This window comes from Bos javanicus, chromosome 9 (assembly GCF_032452875.1).
Source record: "Bos javanicus breed banteng chromosome 9, ARS-OSU_banteng_1.0, whole genome shotgun sequence".
NCBI classification, from domain to species: domain Eukaryota; kingdom Metazoa; phylum Chordata; class Mammalia; order Artiodactyla; family Bovidae; genus Bos; species Bos javanicus.
This window is the reverse complement of record NC_083876.1, coordinates 42,894,883-42,912,230: the sequence shown is the minus strand read 5'-3', so window position 1 is coordinate 42,912,230 and position 17,348 is coordinate 42,894,883. Positions and strand designations below refer to the sequence as shown.

General features: G+C 40.4%; 2 protein-coding genes across 4 annotated transcripts in view; both read right to left on the bottom strand.

Annotated features, from left to right (window-relative positions):
• The window catches only part of BEND3 (BEN domain containing 3), a 61,964-nt gene extending 49,267 nt beyond the window's left edge, over positions 1–12,697 (bottom strand). The window contains exons 1-2 of the mRNA XM_061427665.1: positions 12,252–12,697; positions 1,704–11,657 (exon numbers count right to left, since the gene is read on the bottom strand). The gene's annotated coding sequence lies outside the window, so the exon portion shown is untranslated. The remainder of the gene's footprint in view (positions 1–1,703; positions 11,658–12,251) is intronic.
• The window catches only part of PDSS2 (decaprenyl diphosphate synthase subunit 2), a 276,054-nt gene continuing 259,104 nt past the window's right edge, over positions 399–17,348 (bottom strand). The window contains exons 8-9 of one of the 3 annotated variants that reach the window (XM_061427670.1): positions 16,989–17,083; positions 13,475–13,607 (exon numbers count right to left, since the gene is read on the bottom strand). In XM_061427670.1, the coding sequence (XP_061283654.1) occupies positions 13,574–13,607; positions 16,989–17,083 (129 nt within the window). In that variant the 3' untranslated portion in view covers positions 13,475–13,573. Of the gene's footprint in view, positions 1,763–12,787; positions 13,608–16,988; positions 17,084–17,348 lie in introns of those variants that run through there. The other 2 variants (XM_061427671.1, XM_061427669.1) reach the window with 2 other exon arrangements.

Sequence of the window (17,348 nt, the reverse complement as noted above, 5' to 3'; positions counted from 1 at the left end):
GTCATGCTTGTATCCACGATAGTGCTTTGCACATAATAACACTTAATATACATCAGTGAAAAGAAAACATGAATTTATCCTTGGTGTCTTTTTTTTTGTTGTTGTTCTACTTATGGTCAGGAGAATCACAATCTGGTAAAACAAGAAATAAAGAGGACTCTTTGGGACTTCCTTGGGGGTTCAGTGGTTAAGACTCCAGTGCTTTCGATCCAAGTGGGACTGGTTCAATCCATGGTTGGAAAACTAAGATCCCACATGCTGCATGTGACAGTCAAAAAAAGAAGAGAGAGAGAGAGAACTGTTCGGAAAAACACAAACTCAGAGACAAAACAGAAAGAACAGTCTGTGTCATACAGAGAATTTCTTCCTCTGAACAGCTACTCTAATAGGTCATCAAAGTCCCATTATGTGAAAATATCCATTATAACAAGCTAGGGCTACTTCCATTTTGAACTCTTTATTTTCCTAATTAATTCACTAAAAGTCTTTAAGAGATTCAAAAAAGTAAAATCAGTACTATTTTCTCCTTCCTGGACTCAGTTTTATAATACTGATGTTGAACATAATCAACTATATGTAATTGCAGAAATTATTGCCGGGGATTTGCATATGAAATATACACCTTTCATTGCCTCTAGTTGGCATTGTTAACTCTATTATAAATAGTACAGCTGACACACTGCAAACAGAAAGCTCTTTTTGATGGGCAAAAATGGAAGACTGCTACGAATGGAAGAAGTGTTAGCACACAACGTTTAAGTTGGTAAGCTTTCATTAGAACTAGTCAAGAGGGAAAGTGGTTTATTAACTAATCATAGACATGTTTAAGAATCCAATCATACAGAAAAACTTATGTTAAGCTTTCTAAAAACCTATATTTATGCTACTATTTAGGTAAACAAGTAATATATCCAGTCTATAAACATAGTTGAATAGTGTTAATGGGCCCTTTTAAGAAAATTAAGCTTTTCCTTTTGGATTAATTGCATATGCAGTGAGGCAAAGAAAGTAACAGGACTGAGATATAATACTGGAGAGTACAGTTTATATTTATACCACTCTTGAAGATAAAGCTTACATTAGGTCATTTTGCTGAAATTATCTACTAGAATTTGAAAATTTTAAAATTATTTGAAAAATTTTAACCATTGAGAAAGAACAAAAAGATGCCATTCATTGTGATTGCATTACCATAAAATTATAATTAATAGGACAGTATTTTTGCTGTTTTACATTGCTTGAGGGCAAAAAAAATCAATCACTGTTACCACGCAGGCTGTTTCAATCATTACAAGGTATAGGTACAAAGACTAGTGATGACTTTTGTAAATGACATTTGCAGACATCATTATATTTTTATGCACTGTAATAATTTGGTTTTCAAAAGTTTCGGGTTAATTTGTTTTGTTACAGATGTAAAGCAATTATGACACAGAAATTCAATGTTGAACTACTCATCCAGATGACAGGAGAGGTAAGGGGGCTAGGGACAAAATTTTCTTCCTACACATTTGTTTTTAGCTATTATATTTGCCTGAGTGCATTGGTACCATAGTGACAGCTTAGCAACAGCTAGATACAAATTAAGGCAATGTGTCACGCTAGCTTCTGATCATAAAAAGTTGGTAGGTAGGACACGGGGAAGAAAAATACAGATGTTTAGATATTTAATGGTTTAATCAAAAAGAGACTTGTTCTTTTACCTGTCCTTGTCCATCTCTTCATCTTCTATCTCTGAATCTCTCTATAAAGAGATGAGGATCTAAAAAAGAATCCCAAACAAACCTCTGTGTTTAAATTGATGTAATAAAACAGAAATCAAACCTTTCCTAAATATGAAATGAAACACAATTTAATCTTTCTTAAATAGGATCTAATGATCACAGTGCATGGAAAAAAAAAAATTAATCACTTAGTCATGTCTGACTCTTTGCAACTCCCATGGACTGTAACACACCAGGCTCCTCTGTCCATGGAATTCTCCAAGCTGTCTTCCCGACCCAGGGATCGAACCTGAGTCTCTTGCATTGCAGGCAGATTCTTTCCCATCTGAGCCACAAGTGTTTTGCAAAGATGTTTCCAAAGGGTTTTTTCATACTAGTGGACATGTGATTTCCATTATGGCTATTAGAAGAACAAAGTTACACAAAATTTAAATACCTTTGGACCAGCAGATTTAAGATGACATGATGGATACTGTCATTTTTAAAGTCAACATATCATCTGATGTCTTTCATTATCTTTATTATAATTTATATGTAAAAACAGAGAAAGTAAAATAATTTGAAAGGAAGAACATAACCTTTGGAAAGCCAGAAGTAAATAAAACCACCTTGATTTTCAGAACTACTAATTTTATTTCAAATAGCCTGAAATGGTAAAATATAGGTTAAGCATATAGTTGTTGACTAGCTGAACAGAGATGGCAAACAGACTTCAAGTTGATACAGTAACAGTGCCTGCCTGGAGAGCTGTGTTGAGAATTCTGAGGTTCTGTAGGAAAAGGGCTGTGAATGAAGAGTGAATGTCTGTTAGACCTGAGAAGGAGACTAAAGGGTAGAAGACTTGCTAAGGGGCATGTGGGGAGGTGGAAAGGAAGAAGAGTTAGCTCACAGCACACAAATAAAGGCTTTAGATTTATTGTAAGTCTTATTTTTTATATTATAATGAGTGTAAATCTTACATGTAATTCTATAATATATATATATATATATATATATATATATATATATAGTATGCTATAAAAGTTTAAAAACTCATTTGCAGTTAAATTACCTAATGTTAGCTTTGTGGGGGAAAAATATGTTCCTGGACAATGTGTGTGTTCATTCTGTGGCTTCCACAGCATGTGGCAGGCTGCTGAGTATCCCTGGGAGTCTCTGCACCCCATTTAGGGATGCCCACACCTGGAAGGGTGATAGAAATGAAACCGTTTAAATTTGTCTATGATAATGGAAGACTGAGAGAAGTAAATTAACCTGCTTGTCAATGGCAGAGCTGGGATTTGAAGACTCTAAAGCCCAATTTCTTAACAAAGACTCATTTATATTCTTCTAAAGACAAGTACCAGGATTCCCTGGGATTCAGGGTTTGGTGTTAAATTACTGATCTGAAAAAGAATTTTGGGGGCCATAGGAGACCATATGGTAACTAGTAAGTTGGCAATTTCAGTACTGCTGGTTAAAGAAAAGCATGGTTTCCATTTGGGGTGATGGAAATTTATAGAAATAGTGGTGATAATTGCAAAACAATATGAATGTAATTAATGTCACTAAAATGAAAACTTTAAATTATTGTAATGGCCCATATCATTATATAGATAGATAGATAAAACCACAATAAAAAAGAAAATCATGCTTCATGGATTAGAAGATTAATATCATTAAATGGCAATTATCTGAAAATTCTTAAAGAGATGGGATTACCAGATGACCTGACCTGCTTCCTGAGAAATCTGTATGCAAGTCAGGAAGCAACGGTTAGAACTGGACATGGAACAACAGACTGGTTCCAAATAGGAAAAGGAGTACGTCAAGGCTGTATATTGTCACCCTGCTTATTTAACTTATATGCAGAGTACATCATGAGAAACGCTGGGCTGGATGAAGCACAAGTTGGAATCAAGATTGCTGGGAGAAATATCAATAACCTCAGATATGCAGATGACACCACCCTTATGGCAGAAAGTGAAGAGGAACTAAAAAGCCTCTTGATGAAAGTGAAAGAGGAGAGTGAAAAAGTTGGCTTAAAGCTCAACATTCAGAAAACTACGTTCATGGCATCCAGTCCCATCACTTCATGGCAAATAGATGGGGAAACAGTCAAAACAGACAGACTTTATTTTTGGGGGCTCCAAAATCACTGCAGATGGTGACTGCATGAAATTAAAAGACGCTTACTCCTTGGAAGAAAAGTTATGACCAACCTAGAAGGCTTATTAAAAAGCAGAGACATTACTTTGCCAACAAAGGTCCATCTAGTCAAAGCTATGGTTTTTCCAGTAGTTATGTATGGATATGAGAGTTGGATTATAAAGAAAGCTGAGCCCTGAAGAATTGATGCTTTTGAACTGTGGTGTTGGAGAAGACTCTTGAGAGTCCCTTGGACTGCAAGGAGATCCAACCAGTCCATCCTAAAGGAAATCAGTCCTGAATATTCATTGGAAGGACTGATCCTGAAGCTGAAGCGCCAATACTTTGGCCACCCGATGTGAAGAACTGACTCATTTGAAAAGACCCTGATGCTGGGAAAGAGTGAAGGCGGGAGAAGAACGGGATGACAAAGGATGAGATGGTTGGATGGCATCACCAACTCAATGGACATGAGTTTGAGTAAACTCCGGGAGTTGGTTTTGGACAGGGAGGCCTGGCATGCTCTAGTCCATGGGGTCACAAAGAGTTGGACACAGATCTGAAATTAGATGCTCTAGTCCATGGGGTCACAAAGAGTTGGACACAGATCTGAAATTAGATCTATATACTCAATGCAATCCCTATCAAAATCCCAGCAGACTCTTTTGTAGAAAATGACAAGTTGATCCTAAAATTTTTATAGAAATGCAAAGGACCCAGAGTGGCCAAAACAATTCTGAAAAAGAAGAACTACAAGTATAAATGGGGAAATCTGAATAAGATTGATGGATTGTATCAATGTCAACACTCTGGTTGTGATGTTATCCTATAGTTTTATAAGATGCTACCATCAGGGAAAATGGCAAAGGGTACACAGAATCTCTCTGTATTATTTCTTATGACTATTTGTGAATGGGGTGACAGAGGATGAGATTGTTGGATGGCATCACTGACTCAGTGGACGTGAGTTTGAGCAAACTCCAGGAGATAGTGAAGGACAGGGAAGCCTGTCATGCTGCAGGCCACGGGCTCACAAAGAGTTGAACATGACCGAGTGACTGAACAATGACTTGTGAATCTACAATTATCTTAAAATTAACAGTTTATTTAGAATTAAGCTGCAGGACTTCTACTTCCCAATTTAAAAATTTAATATAAAGCTACAGTAATCAAGGAGTGTGGTATTGGCATAAGGAGAGACACAGAGATCAATGGAATAGAATTAGCAGTCCAGAAGCAAGCCCTTAGATTTAGGGTTAACTGATTTTCTATAAACTTGTCAAAGCAACTCAAAGGAGGAAAGAATTATCTTTTCAACCAATGGTTCTAGAACAACTGGATATCCACATACAAAACTAATTAATTTAGTCCAGTGGTTTTTGATGGGGAAGATTTTGGCTTCCCAAAGGCAGGGAGCATTTGGCAATTTCTGGAGACGATTCTGGTTGTCACAGCTAGGGGCAGGATGCTGCTGGCATTTAGTGGGTAGGGGCCAGAAATGCTGCTAAACCTCCAACAATGCACAGGCAACCCTCACAGCAAAGAATGACCCAGACCAATGTGTCGACGGTGCTGAGGATGAGATACTCCCATTTAAACCTTTACCTCATACTATATACAAAAATTAACTAAAAATGGATTATAGACGTAAATGTAGGAGCCAAAACTATAAAGCTCTAAGAAAAAAACATAGGAGAAAATTTTTGTGACTTTGGGTCAGGCAAAGATCACTTAGATATGACATGAAAGGTATGATCTATAGATGAAAAAAACTGATAAAGTGGATTTCATTACAATTAAAGACACTGCACTTCAAAAGGAATCATTATGAAAATGAATTTAAGCCATAGATTGGGAGCAAGTACTTGCACATCATATATCAGATAAAGGACTTATATTCAGAATACATAAAAAGTGTTTATAACAATAATAAGATAAAGAACCTAATTAACAAATAGGCAAAAGATCTCAACAGACATTTCACCAAAGAAGATATATAAATGACTAACAAGCTCGTGAGAAGAGGCTTAAACATCATTAATCACTAGGAAAATGCAAGCAAAAATCACAATGAGATAATAGTCTCATTCCTACTAGAATAGCTATAATAAAAAAAGGAACACCATGAGCTGGCAAGGATGTGAAGAAACCGGAACCCACATGTGTTGGAAAGGTAAAATGAAACCTTTGGAAAACAGTCTGGCAATTTCTAAAATGTTATACATAAATTTATCATAAATTTTACTCCTGAGGATCTACTCCTGAGGATCTACTCAAGAGCAATGGAAACTTTTGTCTACACAATGACCTGTACACAAGGATTCACAACAGCATTATTCATAATAGGTGAGCAGTAGAAATAACCCAAATGCCAATCAACTGGTAAATGGATAAAGGAATATAATGTATCTGTACAATGGAATATTATTTAGCAATAAATGAATGAAATAATGATTAATTCCACAACATAGATAAACCTCAAAAAACATTATGCCAAGTGACAGAAACCAGATGCAAAAGACTAAGTATTGTAAAACTCCATTTACATCAAATATCCAAAGAAGGCAGACCTATAGAGACAGAGAGTAGTAGATTAGTGGCTGCCTAGGACTAAGGATGGGAGTAAGGGTTGACTACACACACACACACACACACACACAGAAGTCGCTCGGTCGTGTCCGACTCTTTGCGACCCCATGGATTGTAGCCCACCAGGCTCCTTGGTCCATGGGATTTTCCAGGCATGAATACTGGAGTAGGTTGCCATTTGACTGCAAATGGGCACAAAGGATCTTTAAAAACTGAATTGTGATGATGCTTACACAACTCTGCAAATTTATTGAAAATTACTGAATTGTATACTTACACTAGATGGATTTCATGATGTGTAAATTTTACTTCAATAAAGTTGCTTTTAACAATTCAATTAAAGCAATTTTAAATCTTCAAAAAAGAAAGAGGATAAAAACAAAGGATAAAAACAAAGATGCATAAATAGGCAGCAGTTAGGAAGTTCACAATTAACTTGATCATATTCCATGTACAAGTCAAGTAACTGCAATTCATGATATAAGGCAGGAGGCAGGCAGGGGACTTCACTGAAATTTGGAAAGTGACGAGTGATGCAAATAGTGAAGTTATGAAGACTAACTTAAGGAAAGAAAGGCTGCAGGTATAGCTTAATTCTTTGAGAATGATACTGTTTTCTCATCCATTTGAAGGCTTAAAAAAAAGGATTCAAACAAAGCAAGACAATACAAAATACGGTAAGCTCATGCTGTCACAGCATGAAAGACTCAAGTCAGATAAAGGTCATTTTGTTTCCCGTCAAACAAACCTGAGGAGTTTCCTTCTCCTAAGTCTTTGAAGCAGCAAAGATAGCTTATCAATTCTTAGAAAATGATTTCTACATGGTCTTGGGCAAGAGCAGAACCTACCACAACTGCCCAAGGGCCTTTTCTGTCCTGGGAGATAGTTAGCTTCAGTGACAAGGAAACAGTCATCCTACAGAAGTGTGGCTGACTGAGAACTTGCAGTGAAGCAAGAGGAAAATGCACAGACGTATCAGTCTATTTTGAGCATCATCTTGAAAGAATGGGAACCACCAACGGAAAAGATCACTCATTCAGGTTGAAGAGTTTTAAGGGAATTCATGTCACAGTTTTAACCTGCTGCTGTGGAGAACTTGCAGGGGCATTATCTTTCTATGACAGAGACTTTCTTAAATACTCATAAGTATTTAAGAGAATACCCATTTACCTCAGAGAAACCAATCAGGAATAGAAATTCAAGGTGACTTGTGTAGAATTTAAGCTACTTATTAATAGCGGTTATGAAGACTGCTTCTCTGGTGGCTCACATTGTAAAGAATCTGCCTGCAATGCAGGAGACCCAGGTTCAATCCCTGGGTTGGGAAGATCCCCTGGAGAAGGAAATGGCAGCTCACTCCAGTATTCTGCCTGGGAAATCCCATGAACAGAGGAGCCTAGCAGGCTCTTTGTATGGGGTTGCAAAGAGTTGGATGTGACTGGGCGACTAACACTTTCACTTCGCTTCACTGAATTGATACTACTGCATATAATTACAATCATGCAAAAAAAAAAAGATAGGCATGGCAGAAAAGGCTGGAAGAAATACAAAGGAAGTGGTGATGCTGATTATGTGAACATGGTGAGACTCAGAATAATTTTTTTCTATCTTTCAAAAATTTTTTATGTTTATTTACTTAAATGTATCAAAAAGTGAAATCTTCCCAACAACAGTCAGGGCAATGGGGAGCCTACTCATCTGCTCACAGGATGCAGTGACAGGTACAATGTCAGTCTTTGAAATGAACAGGCCACATTGAGAAAGATGATAAGAGCTTTTCCATGAAGATGGAAATAGCATCTATGAAAAAGGAATGAAAGCCTGCCAAACTTTCCCTTTCTATGGAAGAGTAAGAAATATATATTCAAGAGGAACATTCCTCCACCAGCAGAGGCCTAAAACCTGGTACTTCAGAGCTCCAAGGGCAGGTGGGGGAGCTAAAGGGAGAGGTGGACCCCTCTGTTCTGGCCCCTCTGGTGTCTCCACAGGTGACCTTCTTTTTAAAAAGTATGTTATCTCCTTAATGGAAAGGCAGGAACCATTCTGAAAGAATAAAACAGCTGATTTGAGAAGAGATTAGGAGTGACTGGTAGGAAACGAAGAAAGGGGCTTTGTAAAAGACTGTCTTGTTAGATTGCTTCATGTTTTAAAAAGAAAGTGCAAATAATTTTATTATTACTAAAAGGTGATTAACAGTAATGGAAACTATTAATAATGGAATAACAATTGTGTCCTCACAGTTAAACAGACTGAAAAATCAACTCTATCTATCTCTGTCCTTGTGGGTTTTAGCAAAGGTATGGCATGCCTTCTCCAGACTGAAAGGCAGTCAGTCATTCTAAAGATAAATCCCAGAACTTCTATTGGTCAGAAAGGTGAGATCTTAACAAGAGGATCTCATAGTGGGAAGACAAATGAAGGGGCGGAAAGAATCTTCCTGAAACTAAGAAATCTAGGAAGCAATGTGAAAAGAGTTTTCTGAAAAGCAAGTTCTCTGTATATGTGATGGACCTGCTGCTCAGTTAAAGAGTTTTGTTTTTTTCTTTTGGCAATGCCACTTGGCTTACAGGGTCTAGTTCCCTGACCAGGGATTGAACCCAGGCCACAGCAGCCAAAGTATCAAGTCCCAACCCCTAGACTGCCAAGGAATTTCTAGTTAAGAATCTTAAAAAAAGAGAGGGAGAAAAAGAAGTATCCTTTAGCTGCAATTTTGTTGATTAAACACAATTTTCCCAAAGCTTCTTGCCCAAAGAGATCTATATTACAGCAACTTATCAGGTTGTGAAATATCATCAAGGATTATTCAGATTGCTTTCTGGTCACCTGGGCTCACTGTGTGGTGGGTTCTCGGCCTTAAAAAAGGTCTACATCTTTTTGGAGCATTCTGCACTGACGTATACATCTTCTACCCCAGGTTTATAGGTTTCACCTGCATCCCAGGCCATAGTAATAACAATATAGATAAGAGACAGTCTCAAACTTCAGAGAATGAGGCCTGGGTCAGGCACACAGTGTCACCCATCATTTATTTCTAGGTGTGACTAGGTAACTACATCATAGGAGCAGAAAAACATGATGCGGATTTAATGTTCTCATCAAGTAAAGCGCACAACCAAGTTTAACGATAGTCATAATCCTTATCTTTTTTCAGAGTAATTAATTTGCAGTTCGCTCAGTTGTGTCCGACTCTTTGCAACCCCATGGACTGTAGCCCACCAGGCTTCTCCATCCATGGTATTTTCCAGGCATGACTACTGGAGTGGGTTGCCACTTCCTTCTCCAGGGGATCTTCCCGACCCAGGGATTGAACCTGGGTCTCCTGCATTGCAGGCAGACGCTTTACTATCTGAGCCACCAGGGAATATGGCAAATAACTATCTAATCAGTATCTAATTGATAACTGTTTTTTTAGAAACTGTTTTTCTAAGTTGGGGGAATTAAAGGAAGATGACAGTGGCACAGGAAACTGCTTTGTAGTTCCTGGGGAAATAGAACCTTAAATTTTAGAAAAGAATGTCTCTAGGGGTGGGACTGAGAGCGAGATGTGTGAGACACCAAAGAAGTGTAGTTGAGAAGGGTGGGAGTGGATCACAGGTGCTGGGGGTGAGGGAGGAAGCTGCAGCTGGCTACGTAAAATCATGTAGGACGTCTGTGTGCAGGGCTATGGCTGTAAATTTTACAGTGAGGCCACCACCTGTGAGCAAGAAGGCATCTCCGTGGAGCAGTGCTATGAGACCTGATAGATGTAAATGTCTTTGAGTATCTGAAGTGCCAGTGCTGGTCCAGATGGTGGGGACTCAGTAGTGAATTCAGTGAATGATGAACGGCAAAGGTTAAATACTAGCCTGTAAGAAGGAGTACTGCTAATGCTAGGAGGAAAAGAGTGGAGGTGGAAGGATAAACAGGGGAAGTGAGGGGAATTTCATTTAAGGGAGAACTGAGCACATTCACAGCCAGCAGAGGAAACCCAAAACTCAAAACCAGAGACATGATACAGGAGGCTGCACGCTGAAGATCTTTGGAGAGTGTCAATAGATGCGTGCGTGCTCAGTCATGTTTGACTCTTTGCAACCCCATGGACTGTAGTCCCACCAGGCTCCTCTGTCCATAGAATTCTCCAAGCAAGAATACTGGAGTGGCATGCCCATTTCCTCCTCCAGGGGATCTTCCCAACCCAGGGATCGAACCCAGGTCTCTGCGTCTTTTGCATCTCCTGCACTGGCAGGCGGATTCTTTACCACTGCGCCACCTGGGAAGCATCTTTGGAAAAGAGTAGAGTCTTATCTGGAAAGAGAAGAAAAGGAAGAGAGAAAGAGGCATTGTCTGGAAAGACTTTAAAATGGGGAGGGGAGTGTGAAGGCAAGCCAGTCAGGCAGAGGTGGTCCTCTCTGCTGGCTACTGCATCTATAAATGGGGGATAAGTCTTAGCCCCAGAGAGTAGCTATGGGATTCGAACAAGATAGCACTGTTAAAGCCTTCAGCAGAGTGCCTGGCATGCCCGCAGAGCCCTCACTAAGCCTGAAGAAAAGACCGACAGGGAGGCAGAAGTCAGGTGGCTCAGGGGCTGAAGTGAGTGAGGTTCGCAAGTCCAGGTGGAAGGAACAGGACAGTGGCTAATGAATGAATTCTTCCCTCTAGCAAAAGACTACGGTGATGCAGACGGGGAAGGAGGTGGCATACTAAAGTCACTAACTCTGCTGACAGCACCCTGGCACTAGGCCAAAAAAGTGTAATTAAATGTGTCTTGCTGCGCCCAAATTTCCCCCGAGAGACTGTCCGAAGTTACAAGGGTTTAGAATGGATGAATAAATAAATATCCCTGAAGAAGGGGAGTGGAGAAGACCATCAATGTTTAATACTTTAGAGTGACTAAGCCAACACAGGAGGTTTAACAAAGGCAGGGCTGTCACTCCACAGTGAGGGCAGAGCTGCTGCTTCCAGGGAGCCAGGACACGAGGTACAGGAGAGGGGACAGAGGCTGGCAGGGCTTCTGGGGAGATGAGAGGGACGTAGGAAACATACCAAAGAAAGCAGAAAGGCGGGTGCTGAAACGAGTTCAAGACTGTAAGTCACACAACTGGAGAGCTGGGAATTCTTTCGGTCACCTGTGGGGCAGCTGGGCGAGAAGACAGCCATTAAGACTCATGCACTCCTTCATCACCTGTCTTTGGGTTTCACCTTCTCTCTTCTCTGAATCTCACATAGCATCTCTGTTATCTAGAGAGTCAGAAATGGGAAACTTTTTGACAATAAAGCAAAGGTGGAGGGGACTTCACGTATTTCCCTGTTTAACCTTATTTTACAAATGCGGAAATAGAGGCTCCGAGGGAAGTGCCTTGTTCAAGGTCACACGGTGAACCTGGTGCTCAAGCAGACCTAGAAGAGCCCTAGAATCCTGTGCTGTGTTCCCCGGTGCCTGACCATCCATTTGATAAAACCTACAGCTTGCTGAAGTTCCTGCACAGCCAGAGAACGCAAAGCAAGCCTCCTCCTTTATGGAAGTTAATGATTAAAACCTAGTCTGATCTAAAGCATCTAACCCTAGTTACTAATTAAGCCAATTTCTGTGAGAAAAGACATTTCAAACAGAAGAGTGCTGTGTTCTCTTCAGCTAAATCTATAGGCCTTCAAATTATAGCAGCGTAAACTGCACAATTACAGTGTTTCAAGTATGCTTAAAAATATTTCATAATGCAATACCTTAACCTCTGTAACTTCCATTTTCTCTTCATTGCATGCCACATGCTGGGTCCTGCTAAAATGATTTTGTAACTTTTGGAGAAGGAATGTAACTAAAATGACTTCACTTACAGTGTTTGAGTGAAGTAGGTAATAAAATCTGTTTGCTGTGTTCGATGTCTCCAGATAGGGCTGTAATTACACCACATAAGGAAGAAAGGTGGCTGAGTCTCAGCCTAGATCATTTATGTAAACTCAGCCTTCTTGTCAACGGTGTTCTCATATTGCCTGCCTCCAAACCGCAAAAATCATCTCCTATGAACCACACAGAGACAGTGTCCGATTGCAGGCCTGTGAGACTGCAATTCTTTCCGTAATTGGAAGTCTGTGGTTCAAGACCAAAATCTGACATTCTGAGGTTAAAAACAAACAAACAATCAAAACTCACCAATGAATTCCCCAGTACAACAACTATATATCTGACGCTTGTAAAAATTAAGGGTATTCTTTACACCAAAGTATTACAAATGAATACATTTACTTTAAAAAAAAAGAAAAAAAGCATCCTGTTCAGCTTAAAAGAAAAAAAACAAGTTTGCTTCTTTGAAATGCACTTGAAAAAAAATTTGGTCCAGAAAGAAAAGCAGGCAATTTCTACTATAACCAAGTTAATATTCGACAACATTTTAATCTCCTACTTCAAATATTTGGCATTATTTTTTCAACAATTTCCACCCTCCTCCCCCAAATCTTACAAAAACCAAGAAGCAAAGAGTATATCCAGACTGTATCTATAAATACAAAGACATAGTTGCAAGAAGACAAAGCATGTGTTTTTCTTAATCACTAGATTACCCTCCATTATGACAAATTGGTCACTGGGTTTTCATTTGACAGTCCTCCCTGGCCAGCACTGATAGCGTTTCTCTTGACACCTGCAGCTCCCAGCTTGCCCTGTCCTCTCTAGAAGGAAAACCACAGGCCACCGCCCTGGCGCCATCCCTGGCTCGGTCCAATCAATAAGGACTTATTTCCTGTCCATTTGCTGAGGTCACAGGAGCGAATCTCATTAATTATTTCTGCTACTGAAGCCTCAAGTGTGCTTCTGGCATGACAACTGAAAACTGCTTGACCTTTTTTCTTCTAATTTTGTTTGCAGCAGTTCCAAAAAGAAGGCAGTATTCATTTAGCAGTGTGATAAAAAGAAGAAAAAAATGTATATATTGTTGAAGTCATTAACACATTTAGATATTTCATCATGAAAGCTCTCCCGATCACCTCCTTCCCCAATTTTTTCAGCCAACAAACAACAGTCTTTTTAATTTGGTATCAGGAAAATCTTGTCATAGCAAACACAATGTTTTCTAAAGCAGTTCTGGCCTCCGAGGGAGGAAAGCTCTCCAGGGCCTCCAATGCTTTGTTTCCATGGTAACGACACAGGTCAATAGCTGAAGTCACACCTTTGCCAGCTTTGATTGTTTCTCGTAACTGTTAAGAAACAAATGCACAGAAAAAGTCAGTTTTTAAGGTACTACAATTAAACTGGGGAGGGGAGCTGGAAAACAAAGAAGGGGAGAAACAGAACAGATTCACTGTTTCTGCTTTTGAGGTTAAAGAGGACATCATTCCCCATTGATTCGGAGGCACTAACATTGCCTAAGGCTGCTAGGTGTCAGCCCTCCAGAGCAGAACAATAGGCTCCAATCAGCCTAATTACACCTCCTCCCCAACTGCCACGCTGTGATAGCTTGAAGTGAGCCCGGCTAGGGGGTGGAGGTGAGGAAGGTGGAAGGGCATTTACATCTCTGGCATTTTGAATTCAGCAGCTTGATATTCTAAGGTGAGGAAGATTTCATTAACATCCTATTAATAACTAATATTTTTACACCGTATGTTGACACAATAGTTCACATGAAAATTCAAGAAAGACACACAGAAGATCTGAACACTACATTACTAAAGCTGTAAGACTGGGGCAAATGAATTAAAATGCCTTTTGTAAAGCGTAAGGTCAACTCTTGCTCCCAAATGGAGCTGATTTCCAGTCCCTCTCCTTGACAACCAGAAAGGACCAATACAATAGTTACACTCTGGAGCTGAAGAAGAGTGGTAATAATTTGGCCGGTCCACTTCTCCTTGCCCCATTCCATCTTTTCTTTCTCAGTGAAAACCTCTAATGTCTGCCTCACTCCCTAAACCAGATACTTGGGAGTCCTCCTTCATCCATTCAGGCACCATGGCTCACCCATGGCTGAACTTTTTGCACACCCCTCGGTTGGGTGAGGCCCACTGACAAGTTCTAGTCCATGAGACGTGAATGGTGCGTGTCACTTTTGGGCTGTAGCACTTAGCCATCCATGGGAGTCCCGCCAGAGCTTTCCCTCTGGTACATCAACTGGTCTTATTGGAGAAGTTCCTCAGGGACCGGAGTGACCACAGTGAGCACCATGGAGCCTCTCCAACCAGAGCAGAACGTCGTGTGGGCAAGAAACATGTCTGTTGTCTGAAGAGACTGTCAAGTTGTCTGTGGTCATCTTGACTGATATACTCACTAAGTCCCAGCCATTCTAGCTCATACAGAGCCCTCATATTATCATCTACTCTTCACTCTCATTGCCACATTAGTTCAGGCTATCATCATCCCTCGCCTGGGTTATTTTTGCAATCACCTCCTGAAGAGTCTTCCCACTACCAGCTCTTTCCCTCTGGACTCCATCCTTCATACTACCAAGGAGCTCTTTATAAAATGCAAATATGATCTTGCTTAAAACCCTCCACTGCCTTCCAAGAGCTCTAAGAAAAAAAGAAGTCCAAGCTCTTTCATGAGGCATGGAAGTCCTTTATCTATCTAGCTCTTTCTCAGCCTGTTTCTTCCCTTTCCCTGTTTCATCATTACTTAGGGAACCTACTTGCATCTGATGAGGTCTTCCCTGATAGCTCAGTTGGCAAAGAATCCACCGGCAATGCAGGAGATCTGGGTTCGATCCCTGGATTGGGAAGATCCCCTGGAGAAGGGAAAGGCTACCCACTCCAGTATTCTGGCCTGCAGAATTCCATGGACTGTATAGTCCATGGGGTCACAAAGAGTTGGACACGACTGAGTGACTTTCACTCACTTCACCTGTAGGACTGCTGGTGGGTACTACGTGAGACAGTACAGGGTGTTTGACAGTGTCTGAAACACTACGGATATTCAGAATGACTTAATTCTTCTTCCTTCTCAAGCCCTTTGCCACTGCCAGGAAAGCTACTCCAGCCACCAAGATCAAGTCTATTTTAGCTTGATGCATAACAACCTCATAGGTAGTTGAACTTGGATCAGATCAGCTTAAAGATTTAAAAAAAAAAAAAAAAAAAAAGGAAAAGAAAGGATATACCTCTTATTTTCATTAGCAGGTGTTAGGGGAACCAGGGTGGGGGTGGGGGGGCTGCGCTCTGAAAACCAACCTAAGAACTTTATTAAAAAATTCTATTATCAAATATTTTTAATTTTTCTTTTCTATTTTTTGGCTGTGCTGCATGGCATGCAGGATCTGTTCCCTAACCAGGAATTAAAGCTGTGGCCCCTGCAGTGGAAGCCTGATATCTTAACCATGGGACCACCAGGGAAGCCCCTTGAATATTTTAAAAGTACAGAAAAGTTGAAAGACTAGCACAGGAGTTGGCAACCTATAGCCTCAGACCAGAGGCTCAGATCAGAAGGACTGATGCTGAAGCTGAAGCTCCAATACTTTGGCCACCTGATGTGAAGAACTGACTCATTGGAAAAGACCCTGATGCTGGAAAGATTGAAGGCAGGGAGAGAAGGGGATGACAGAGGATGAGATGGTTAGATGGCATCACTGACTCGATGGACATGAGTTTGAGCAAGCTCCAGGAGTTGGTGATGGACAGGGAAGCCTGGCGTGCTACAGTCCATGGGGCTGCAAAGAGTCGGACACGACTGAGTGACTGAACTGAGCCTCAGACCAAATGTGGCTTCCCTGTTTTTATAAATTAAGTTCTATTGGAACATAACATGCCCATTCATTTAAGTATTGTCTATGGTTGCTTCTGTGCTGTAACGGCAGAGATGCAGAGTTGAACAGCTGCCACAGAGACTGTATAAATTGCAAAGCCTAAAATATTTACACTTTGGCCTTTACAGGAAGTCTGTGACTCCTGGACTAACAGAACACATATCCTCTACCGAGACTCAACAATCATTAATACTTTGTTATTTTTGTCCTATCTCTGAATCATTTGAAAGTAAGCTGTAAGCAGTGGTAAGCTGCTTAATTACTCTCCAGAGGAGAAATTAATTTTCTAGAGGAGGAAAAAGCCCTACTTGTAGATTTTGTGGTTTGCATACTCCCATCATGGTGGATTTCAAGCTACCAATGGTTGCAGAATCACAAAATTCTTAAATATTTAACAATTGGCTCTGAGCTGGCAGGACATGACTTGGATGCACCACAAGCTGTAGGATGCTTTACCCTTGTTTTGAGAAGTATCTCCTAAGATAAGAACATTTTCTTACACGGTCAGAACTCTATTATCAGAGCTCGGGAAGTTAACAGTAATACTCTTCTATTATGTAATATCTAGTCTACCTGTAAGTTTTCCCAACTGGCTCCAAAATTTCTTTTTTAGCCTTTCAACGCCCACCCTACCCCCTTCCCTGAAACTAATAAATCCTGGTTCACACACTTCATTCATTTGTTATGACACTTTAAATTTCTTCCTCCCCATACTGTATTGCCATTTTGAAAGGACCAAGCTATGTTGTACAGTGTTCTACATTCTGCATTTCTCTGATTGCTATGCAGAGTTTGTTAGTCTATAAACTTTATTCAGTCAGGCTCCATTGAATATTTGATGCTGACTTACATGGCATTTAGTGGGCTTCCCTGGTGGCTCAGATGGTAAAGAATCTGCCTGCAATGCAGGAGACCTGGGTTCACTCTCTGGGTTGGGAAGATCCCCTAGAGAAAGAAATTGCAACCCACTAAGTTTTCTTGCCTGGAGAATTTTATGGACAGAGGAGCCTGGTGGGGTATGGTATTTAATCCTACATGTGTGTATGCCAAGTTGCTTCAGTCATGTCAGACTCTTTGCAACCCCATGGTAGCCTGCCATGCTCTTCTGTCCATGGGATTCTCCAGGCAAGAATACCTGAGTAGGTTGCCATGCCCTCCTGCATTGGTAGGCGGGTTCTTTACCACTAGCACCTCCTGAGAAGCCCATTTA